The sequence below is a fragment of the Lipophrys pholis genome (assembly GCF_963383615.2).
Source record: "Lipophrys pholis genome assembly, chromosome: 8".
Taxonomy (NCBI): Eukaryota; Metazoa; Chordata; class Actinopteri; order Blenniiformes; family Blenniidae; genus Lipophrys; species Lipophrys pholis.
The window spans coordinates 25845166-25857311 of NC_137630.1; the positions used below are offsets into that span (position 1 = coordinate 25845166).

The window sequence follows — 12146 nt, forward strand, 5'->3', positions numbered from 1 at the left end:
AATATGTGAAAGAATATCTAAAGTTAGAAACCGTGGATAAAAACAATACTAAAAGTAAGAAAACGGACTAAAGACTGATCGACGCAGGTACATAATGGAGTGGAGTTTGTCCACTATAAACAAACCAGAGCCAGCAGCAAGCCGGACGTTTGACCAGGGGTTAATGAATGAAACAAAAAACATCACACAGACACGCTGGAGACCTTCAGGCCTGAACAAGCATGTCAAAAGTTATTGATTCTGTTACTGCAAGGATAGCAACCCTCAACTTCACTCATCTTTTGCTCTTAAGGAGAAGCCGAGAGGGAAGGCGTGGTGCAGTATGTAAAAAAAATAAAAAAAATAAAAAAAACCTAATTGACAGTGTGAACTGTGAAGATCTTACATTTTTAAACCATCTTGGTGTTGTAACACTTGTGTGTGAGAACCTGAGCAGACGTCAGTGACTCAGCACAGGAGGCTGAAACTATGAGGCATGGACCGTAATGACAGCACAAGCTGCAATGGCATGCCTCTGAGGCTGCAACAAGCCTCCGCTGACACTCAGTCTGGAGCTCGTCCTTCTTTATGGTGGGCCGTTCACATCACTGCAGGAAAAAAAAAATCTTCCACTGGAGTGGACAGGGCCGAGGAGGAACCCAAAAAAACAAAAGCAGACGAAAGTGAGTAAATCAGTCCATTGGCAACAGAAGAGTCACAGTAATGGGAAAAGTGACGGAGATGGAAAGAAGGGGATGAGCTGCCCTTGGACTCGAAGGTAGGGGATGAGGAAATTTATGAAAGTTGACATTTTCCTCCAAGAGTGAATCATGCGGCAGACAGTCCAGGTGCAACTGGGTCACATGGGTTCAATGAAGCCCAAAACGACAGGTTTGCGGTCACAGGCGAAGTTATACAACAAGAACTGTCACAAGTGCGTGATCATAAACTGATGACTCGTGAACCTTTCCCCTCAACACGAACACTTCCTCCATCCTTCAACAAACTTCTGAACTGAGCCATCGACCAAAAATCAACCTTTCTTTGCATTTCAATAGACAGATTCCGACAAGGAAAAAACAAAAACTTTAAGGATTGACAGTATGCGCAGGCTATTCCAGCATGTGACATTTCAAAGAGGCAATTGGCAGGACATTCCTACCTTTGTGCTCTCACTGTCTGGAAACAAGTTTTCACATGCCTTTGTCCTCTGCATGCAGCTGACAGCAGCCCACTGTTTTCTCACGCGGTGCCATCAAATTATCTCATGTCTACTTTAACTGTGTGTTCCCGAAATCACCCGAAGACTATTTGAATTTGCTCCGAGGAGTTCTCACATTTTGTCCCAATTTTCTCTGAAAATCTTTTCTGACCTGCTTAGGCCTCTTTTTAATTTTTTTTTAATTACGTGCAGTTTAACTGTACTAGTTCATTGTGTATGTACTGTGTATGTGAACCATCCACCTTTGATATTGATTTACAAAATCATCTAGCCAAAATATAAATGATTCAATCTGTGAATCAACTGTGTGATTTCCTGCTCTCATGATTCATTCTAATAGCATAGATAGCAACAGCCAGTGTGTGTGTGTGTGTGTGTGTGTGTGTGTGTGTGTGTGTGTGTGTGTGTGTGTGTGTGTGTGTGTGTGTGTGTGTGTGTGTGTGTGTGTGTGTGTGTGTGTGCATTAACCAGGAAGGGAAACCAATTGCGATCATAAAGTGTATTTATCTGCAGTAGTTTGCAGGCTTCATTATAAAAGGGGGCAAAGTAACCATTTGTAAACACACAAAGGGCAGCAGGTTGAGTAATGAGCAAACAGTGGCTGGTTTCGTCCCGTGACTGTGGCGGCACGCTCTCCAAACCTAAACTTCTACAAACATGAACGTAACCAGTGAACTTCCAAAGCAGACGAACACTAATGTGAGAAGCCTAATTTTCTGAACGAACTGAAAAATCAGATTTTCTTCATGCTGAAATAAGATTTACCCAACATATTGCTACACTTCTATATAAGGATGGGAAAAGAGAGGCAATATAACAGGACTTATCACGTGCGACAACTCTGGTAACTGCAGCCAATAAACTCATTTAGGTCAAGACCCACTCATGAATAAAGATTATAATGTGGTCTTTCCACGGGCCGCTTCAAGTAGCCTCAGACCGACTGTCATTCCACAGTTAATGGGACATGAAGGACAATGAAAGCTCGTAGGTAAACAATAGCATCAGGCCGCTACAATAAGCAGGGTTTTCTCTGAGGCAGCGAGTAAAAGAGAAAGGCCCTCCGGAGAACTGCCATGACCCCATTTTTTGCCTCCCTATCAATCAGGCACTTCTTTAGGGAGGCAGGTCTAAGACCTCCACTCCCAGCAGAGGCCTCATCACCCACAACATGACAATGAAGGGATAAATGCAGGCATGAAGATCAATGAACGGACTAGCCCTCGCTTCTTTAGGGCACAAAACAGCCGGGAAGGGCTAAACTGAACAATTAAAGTTTGTGTTTCAGAATAAAAAAGAATTATATCAATGCATAAGAAAATAAGCACACTAATATCAAGCATGTAATAAAAAAAAAGAAAAGCTGAAGGCCCAAGCATGAACCGTCCCCCCTTCCCATGATGTCCAGAATCTAAACTTTACACCGTATTATGCATTTGGCGGTTATTTAAAAGTGATTTATACCAGATCAGTTGCTACGTGGACGACTCCAAATGAACATGAATATCCAAACATGAAAACTGTGAATACGAATTTCCAACATGTGGCCAATTTTTTATTTTTTTTATTCACTGCCGAGCAGGGCACAAGAGTTTGAGAAATAACAAATCTGAAGACAAACCAGTTAAATATGTCCACTATTTTGGACAATTACAAAGTGTTTCTTTTTTTTGTGATCCAACACTGAGGATATGGCGTGCAAAAAAAAAAAAAAACAATTACTCCAAAGAATAACTATTAAATTGAGTTGAAGCATCAGTCTAAAGTTGCATACATTTGTTTTATTGTGATTTAATCGTATGCAGAGTTGATGTCAAGAGTCCTGATTTCACCTTGATATCAGTCCTGAATACGAAGCGCACTCCTTTGTGTCAAACCACGCACACGCACACGCACACGCACACGCACACGCACACGCACACGCACACACACTTTGAAAACACTGATGAAATTTATTTTAGCCCGATCAAATTCCTGCCTGACCCGGCTACCTTACAGGCCACATTCTCGCCACTCTTGTCAACAACGCCGGCGGGGGGGTGTGCTCGGACACGCTGACCGACAAAGTGTCCTTTCAGACGTCCGCACCCAGGTATAGTTGCACAACTTGTGCAAGCAAACACTGCGATGCCTGTGAGAGCCTTTCCCTGAAAAACTCACAAACATCGATGGCTAAAGTGCTGCACACACTGCTATGTTTGTACGTGTGTGTGTGTGTGTGTGTGTGTGTGTGTGTGTGTGTGTGTGTGTGTGTGTGTGTGTGTGTGTGTGTGTGTGTGTGTGTGTGTGTGTGTGTGTGTGTGTTTTCACAGAAATGCAACTCTGTCAGATTGTGTGCGTGTTGGAGCGCACGTGTGTGCTGCAGGCACATGTAGGTGAGGTTCAAATGTGTGTGTGTGTTGACAGCTGCCCGGTGAGCGACAGCTGGACTGGTGTCGTCGGGGACAGGCCGTGCACGTTGTGGCCGGCTGACGTCATCGCCTAGGTTGCACAAAAGGCCCGATCACCAGCATGTGGGATGCTCAACACGTTCACCCACGCGGCACAACTCCATCGGCACTTCTGCTCCTCCGATCTGACTAACTCACTACAAGTTCTTCATCGAATGACTCATCTCTCTGTAGATCATTTATTCGGGAATTATTTACTCGTGCTGCGATAAGAGGAGTGTACTCTGCCCATGAAGAAAAAAAAAACTGTCGAAACATAGCGGCTTTGACAATAAGTACAAAAATGAATGTGAGGATAACAAATATATCCGACGAAAGAACAGAAGAAGCTTTGGTTATTTTATTTCTAAGCTCATTTTGGATTGTTACGATATCTATTTTCCAACTTGGTCGACCCACAGTTGATTCAACACTTAGATATAGAGTGTAAATGTCGGAGTAAGCACTTTCATAATTCAAATCGACAGCAACACAAAAAGCAGATTTCTGTGTACCATGGAAGTGGAGCGACATGAGTCATTGCAGCGACAAACCAGGAAAAGCTTCAGACGGCTATATCTGAGAACTATGATGAATATTGAGGCAAACCTCTGAAGGAAACCAGTGTTTGCTCTATTGTCAACTGCAACAAAGACGGACGCTATGGACTCAATATGTTCCATCTCTCATTCCTCTGTTGTCTCTAATTAATAGTGGAGGATTGGAACGGATTGGTTTTCGGCTGCATTCGGCCCGAATGCTTATTATTCCTGCAGCGACTGGAGCCGCGGCCTCTCAGCTCAGCTGATTGATAAATTAATGACTTTTTTTTTTTTTTTTTTTTCCTTCAAGGAGGAGAAACTCCATTGTACTCGCAAAAGCCTGAGAAAGACGGCTCATTAAAGAGTTTAATGGAAGGAGATCACTTGATAGGGATTAAAGTTTGTGATGGGACGACAAGAAGATGGCCACTCTCTTTACGACAGAAGCCGGTCGCTCATCTGTGACCTACAACAACGGGGGCGGGTCGGAGGAGGAGACAGATAACGTCCTGATGCTATCTCCTGTGAGTGCATTTTCCAGAACGTGAAAGTGTTTGTGAGCGTCCCAGAGTTCGTTACCTCTGCAGTGAGGTCCCTCGTCCCAGCCGTCCAAGCAGTCCGGGACTCCGTCGCACAGTTTGCTCATGTGGATACAGACATCCAGGTCCAAGCAGCCATGTTCATTAACAGGACACTGATTCACCCGGTTGTGAGAGCCTGGGAAATGAGAGAGAGGGGGGGGCATTTAGGAAAGGTGCAATTTCTGCATTTCAAATGAATCGAGTGAATAAAAGACGTTTTGATATTTTTTGGATTAAAGCCATAACTGTCACATTTAGAATGAAAAAAAAACAACAACATAGAAATCGAATTATTTTTTACTTCTTATTGCATAACAAGCTTAATTCAATTGTTAAGTTTCACTGATTTTGCACACGGAGCCTGTATAGAAGAAGAAATGAAACTGACAGGATTCTCAACAAACCAGAGCCACACTTATGATGCTCCTCTGTCTTTCTATTCTTCTATACTATTCATTTATCAAACTGTAAAGAACCTACAGTTCATTTGCACCAAATCGTCAAAGACTTCAATCTTTACAAGCTTCTTTTTTATTTTAACTAAGGTGCAGCAGAAAAGATTGGAATGATTAGCTGCAGAATGCTTCAAGGCTCTTCATTATTTAGGCAGTCTCATCTATCTGCATCAATAACAAATGCGAAGACAATTTAGAGATATCTTATGCACATCCATTCGTCATAGTTTGTCCTCTAACAGTCTGAAGTCGCAGTGAAACAACAGAACACAGGTTAAGTTCTGCTCGATATAATATTAGAGAAGACTGCTGCAAGATCAGACCTTCTGTGGGTGTTTTTGACTATTTTGGACATTAAATCCATTTCCAGTATGTTTCAAGAGACATCGAGCTCATGCTGACACACATGGGATACGCTGTGCGTGTATGTACAGTTTGTATTATTGAAGTTTGGTCTGGACAGGCGATCACTTAGGCAGAGAGATTCAGGGTAAATTATTTGGAAATTACAAGAGTAAAAACTGATAAAGAAATACTGGATCAAAAAGAGTGCAGAGGGCAAAGGACACTTCGTCCTTTCGTCCAGCAAAAACAGATTTAAAAAAATAAATAAATAAAAAATTGGAGTACAGCAGAGAGTATATGTATTCTCCTTCACTCCCTCTCCCACTCTTCTACATTATCTCTGCTCTCAGCCCACACTGCAGAGCAAACAGTTTGCCTTGGCTGTATTTCCTCCTCCTCCTCCTCCTCCTCCTCCTCCTCCTCCTCCTCCTCCTCCTCCTCCTCCTCCTCCTCCTCCTCCTCCTCCTCCTCCTCCTCCTCCTCCTCCTCCTCCTCCTCCTCCTCCTCCTCCTCCTCCTCCTCCTCCTCCTCCTCCTCCTCCCTCCCTCCCTCCCTCCCTCCCACTTTCTTTCTTTCTAACATCTGCTGACCCATTTTTATAAAAAAAAAAAAAAAAAACACTCCAAGCAGAGAAAATAAAGTTCACCCCCTTCACAGGAAACTATCTGTAGAGTTGTGCGGGTTATGTGCCGAGCTGGGAGAGGCTTTGAGTGGACGGTTTCTGAATATGTGAAGCTGAACTGTGAAACCCGCTTCAGACATCTCACATACACACTAAAAGTCTCCAGACTCTGAATATTAAGTAGTTCATTTGACCCTCATTCCTGCTTTTCTCTAGGTGGAATATGCTCTTATCTGAAGTGAGACATTGAGTATAGAAGGTACCGTGCTGGAGTTTCTTTTTTTTTTCCTTTCTTTTTTTTACAAAGTATGAAACACGTTTTTTTTATCATTTGGGATAATGAAAATATAACCATATTAAAGTTTGAAAAGAGGAAGAGAAAAAATATGCACCATTGCATAAATCAAAGTGTGGACATTCATGAAAAATGTACATGAGGGAAAAAGAACATTCGTCTGCATGCCGGCATTCCCTGAGGAAAACCACAAGCATTCCCTCCGAGTCCTCTCTATCCATCCGAGAGATTAGTAACCGCACACAGAACATAAAACGTGACTCGGTGAAAACAAGTGCCTTAAAGTGACACGAGCTCCAATAACGATCCCACCGCAGCAGCCAGTGTGGAAAATGTGCCACATTGGAACAGAGAATTAGCTCCTAATGCGCGTGGCTTACGGAGAAGGAGAGTAGCTCTCCCATCTGGGGGATGCTAACATAATAGCAGCCCTCCCACAGCCTCGGCCTCTAAGCCAGCCTGATTTACATTCAATAAACTGCCAGCATGGGGATTTTCAACATAAACTGCAGTACCAGGAATAAATGGCCATGTACAGTGGAAATGGAAGCTTCGCCAGAGATTTAGTGTTTGTCAACAGTTTTCACGGAAGCACAAAAGACAAGTCAAAGTGAAAGTCATCTGAATGATGCACGCTGCAGAAATTCGAGTCGTCGCAAGGATTTACTGCGCGAGCCCTAATCACAGAAAGTGACGTGTTGAGGACTGACTGACTCTCACACACACACACACACACACACACACACACACACACACACACACACACACACACACACACACACACACACACACACACACACACACACACACACACACACACACACACAACAACGAATACGAGTGTATCTGCAAAACGTTCTTCACTTTTGGGGGGGCTGTTTACACGGCACAGATGTGCGGATCCACTGTATCCGTAAAGTTTTTATCCCGGCTCCCAAGGTGGATAGATTCTTTTATGGTTGCTATTCCCTCCTGCAGAGGCTATGAGCGCTCTTACTGCGCATGCCCCCCCGCCCCCGCTTCCTTCTGCTCATCCACTTGTAAACAAACATGACGGAACCATAGTGGTATGACTCACGGTCCATATTCTAGTTTTATCATCCATATCAGTAGTTTAATAGTTGAGGCTCACCCCTGATAGCATCCGATTCGTCATCAGTCCATACGGATGTCGAGTTCTCTCCATTTTCTGCATGTTTATATGTGTATTGTTCTGAGTTGAGTTTCACAGATTATGGGAGAAGCCTTTAGATAGATATGAACCATATATTAGTTGTAACTCTTTAATTATTGAGAATACCAGATGTGTATGCATGTCGATTTTTCTAATCTAACTTGGAGGTTAGGACTTATTTCTTCTTCTTCTTTTTTTTTTTTTTAAACAAATAAGCGGCTACAATTCTCATTTATATTGAACTGATAGAAGTGCATGGCCACAATCTGGTCCTCTGGTAGTGAAAAGAACATTTCTGGGGCCCTCACAATCATCAAAGTTGCCCATCCGTATGTTGCACTGTCCCAGAAATAAATACAGCCGATCCTCCATCACTTCCTCAGCCATCGCCTCCAACACTCACACACACTCATCCTGGCCAGGCAGCGAGCACAATAACTTTTAGGGAATAGTGTAACAACAGCCAGCAATACACAACAGACAGAAAGAATTGTTTGAGTACCACAACACAGTAATACCTTGGCAGGGGCTGAATAGGCACCAGCAACAGAGAACTAAATAGAAAGGACAATATGGGGGATTAAATAACTCTGCAGCAGGGACAATGAGATGGACCCTGCACTCTTCGTTCCAGTTTGGGAAATTGTTGGCAGCATGTTACAATAAGATCGCCCAATACTGGCAGTGGATATTTTCTGCGTCGTCAGTGAAAGATTGTTACTGTGTGGAGCTGCAGGGGGGAAAAAACACAGTAGAATGTGATGTTTTTGTTCGTACTCACATGTATGAACACAAAAGCTGTTTACATGGGGTTTTAAAACAGATCTGTGACTATGATTGAATCAAGGATTTGTTATTCCAACATTTGTTTCAATGTGTTGAAATATGTCTCCTTAAATTGTTTATTAACATACGGTGTTCACAGTTCTGTTCTAAGTATACTTGTTTGTTTTCGCTCGTCCACGGGGATGTAACTTATAATCGACATCTTTCTAAAAGCATAATCTCCATTAACCTTAGTCTCCATCAATAACACATCAATGTAACTATCTGTTGGCTCAGCATGGTATTTGAAGAACTTCCACTCATTAGTGTTTTATTGACTGACTTCCTGCATCGCGTTATGTTGTTATGTAAACTAGAAACTTTTCTGAAACAAAAACATTTACACTTTCATACACCGTCATGTGAATGGTGTTTTAGAACATTTACATTTATTTAGAACTAATAAATAAACCACCACTTTAGTCTCCACATTAAAGGTAATTTACATTCCCATTACATGACCCTGAGAAGATAGCACAGCTCATCACGATGAAGACAAAAGATCTGCTTCCACCTAATTTAGATGACGTGTGAAGGCGGGAAGTTAAAGGTATGCCTGAATGCATGCTGTTAAATTCTGACCGTTTCCCAAACACCTTTTTTTTTAATAAATAGTTGATTTAAAAATATTAATTTAGATGACAAATCAATTTATTGGCAAGAACCTCAATACATCACATTTATCCATTCTGTCTGTATCTTTAGAAAAAATTAATTTTTCTTTTAAATTATTGTTAACTCATTATTATTGTCATGATTAATAAAAGACATATCACATAAGAGGGGGCATTTCTAACAATTTACTATGTAGGAATTAATGGGGGAATATAAATATAGTGAGGTCTTTTGCGTGCATTTGCAAACTTTTCTTGGCAAGCTGGAAATGTATGTGTGATTAATGACGCTACAAGTTGTAAAATAGTTCAAGTTTACTTGCATCATTACATCAAAGTCATGATACCTAGAATGAGTAACATTAATGAATATGTAAAACATTTAGGATCAACACAGATTTATCACATAGAACACAACCGCACTCTCTAAAACAAGATTTTAAGGATTATTTTCGTCCGTCTTCCTCGCATATTTGAAGTTCTCAGATAATGTAGGTTGGAAGATGAAAATCAAGAGTTAAGGACTCTGGTCATGTTTTCTTTGCAGCTTGAGAAGGGAGATCAGCGAGAACACTGGGTCAACACTGCCATAACAGAATAACATTAAGACAACAGTCCTTAAGAACAGAATGTTCAAAATGTACACGGTGCTGTTAAAACTTGCTTTTACATTTTTTTTCCCCCTGCTTTCATGTACACATCAGTTTGATTTTTTCCTCTCAGCAGCTTTCTTTTGTGAGGGATTACAATTTTAATAATAATTTAGTTGGGCATCAACCGATCTCACACTTCTCAAAAAAATGTTTTAAACATTTTGTTTGCATGTGCAGTGGCAGGGCTTCCGCCTTCTACACGGGACGAAGCCCGAATGTTTTTTGAACGTTGCATTTTCAGTGGCTCCGACCGCCATTGTCACATAAACAGACCCCCGAAACACGACAGAAGTTTCTTTTGTTTTCACTTGAAAATGTTGTCGTAAAAGAGTCCTGAGTATAACTATTGAGCAGTTCATCGGGTTGCCAACATCTACACTCTCACCTTTGCTCACGATTTACAAAAAAGCCGCACAACTAGAATGTTCAGGGCTAACAGATAAGATCTATGCTTACTTTTCCCTACATGCTCAAATTACTTCTGCTGATATTTCTGCTCTTGAGCAGTATTATTTTGTCACTTCATTCTGGGATTTCACATTCTTGCAGTTTAGCAGCCGTGAAGACAAAGCGTTCCAAGCCAGAACAATGCCAGAGACTTGCAACATGGTGATTAAAAAAACAAAAAAAAAACGAGGGGAAATTACAACCCTTGCGCCTATTAGGGTGCGAGGAGGGATAATTACATTATTGCGTTTAACTCTGTGATATATTAATACATCCTGGTTTTGTCCTTGGGGATCGTTATTGTGAAAGCCTTTCTCTTATCAGCTGCGTTATCCCTCCATCAGTCTCAATAAATCACATATACCAGAAATGAGTGTTGTGGTTCATCTTGATTAAAACAACATGAAGTCTTGAGTCGTAATGAAAACTTTTGCTGAGTTTTATTGCAGCATACAGTACCCAGACTGGGAATCCAAAACGACACATTTCCACTGAACAAAACAAAGGTATAGGTGATGCATGATTATCTGCGTCACCATTAATCCTGGAGTACAATTGCTTAAATGTCCAGAGCTGTGACGTAAAGTACAGTCTCTTCCCTCCAAACACCTCCGGCTGTGGATCCAACCCTCCCCCCATCTCTTCAGTCCCCCGTAGTTATGCAATGACCTTAAATTTAGATCCCCTGTCGATCTTTTGTCCCAAGCATAAAAGCCTGTGTTTCTTCCTGCTCTTTGGATTCCATGGCAGCCTCTGACTGACTCCCATAAAGTCTGCTGTCAGCTCAAATTAATATGTTGTGCAGGATGACAGGCAGGCCTGCCCACCGACCGACTTGTCCCACTCTGGATTCACACTCCGCAGCAGCACATGGCCGAAACCTCACCTCACTTTTAAACTTATCGTAATCCTGCCGCATGATAAACAAGAAGCTCATAACAGCATTTTTTATGGTGACTCTATTGTGTGGCTCGCGGTTTCAAATTATGCTTGTGGGGAAATGATTCCAGGATGAATAAAGTTAAAGTAATACCACACCAGGAGTATTTATTCTGAGTATCAAACACAGCCAGACGGGCTGGAAAAAGGCAGCAACAAGTTAATTTTCATTGTGGATAAGTTATCAAAACACATTAAGTGAAAATGTGTGCATTTCCCATCGCCAATGCGTTTCAGCATCTCCCTTAAGAGTTACATGCAATTGGATTTAATCTCTTCCTAAATGCATTTTTGCAGATTAAAATCCACTTTATTGGTTACAGGAATGCAAGACAACAACATTTAAGGTGTATTTAGGTCCCACGTGACCCTAATGTGTGCAAATCAAGGGAAAACGCATCGTTTTTGCGTTTTCGTTCTGCAGTGCATCTCTGATGTAATTGTCAGAATGACAGTAAGGTCAGAGTCCATCTATCTATTTTGTTTCAGAAAAGTTTTGCGTTTATTCAGCAAGGTTTAAAAAACGATATCAGTTTAAACGGAACAGCAGAAACAGAAAAAAATATAGATAGCAAACAAACAAACCAAAATGCTATGAAAGTTTTCAGTTTTCACTTGAAAAAGTGCTGTAAATGGAGCCTAATTTGAGTATAGCGGTAGAGAAGACAATGGAAGGATGACACTTTAAGTTTCTAAAAAGTCTGGGTAGAGGATAGGTAAAGGAGCATCTATATCAAAAGTGATACGACATCAAAACAAACCAAATGACCTGAGCAGGCGGGAGGTACGCCTGGAGATGAGATATTGGGGAACAAAGATTCCTGGGTGTAGTTTTTTGTGTCGGACCAGAAGGAAGACAGATTGTGACTGGAAAGGAAAAACGATGGCGAGAAGGAGGCGGGGCGCAGAGGAGACAGCAGAGAAGGAGAAGCGGTGCCTGCGTGGCGTGAGAAAGCCCCGTGCTAGAGGTTTGTTGATAGGCTGGCGAAGCTGAGGAAGGCTCAGGGCCACAGACCAGAGGGAT

At 41.8% G+C, this 12146-nt stretch overlaps 1 protein-coding gene across 1 annotated transcript in view; it reads right to left on the reverse strand.

Annotated features, from left to right (window-relative positions):
- The window catches only part of LOC308113151 (low-density lipoprotein receptor-related protein 1-like), an 82078-nt gene that overhangs the window by 53087 nt on the left and 16845 nt on the right, over window positions 1–12146 (reverse strand). Inside the window, 1 exon segment of the mRNA XM_080469173.1 lies at window positions 4752–4889. Within this exon segment, the coding sequence (XP_080325299.1) occupies window positions 4752–4889 (138 nt within the window).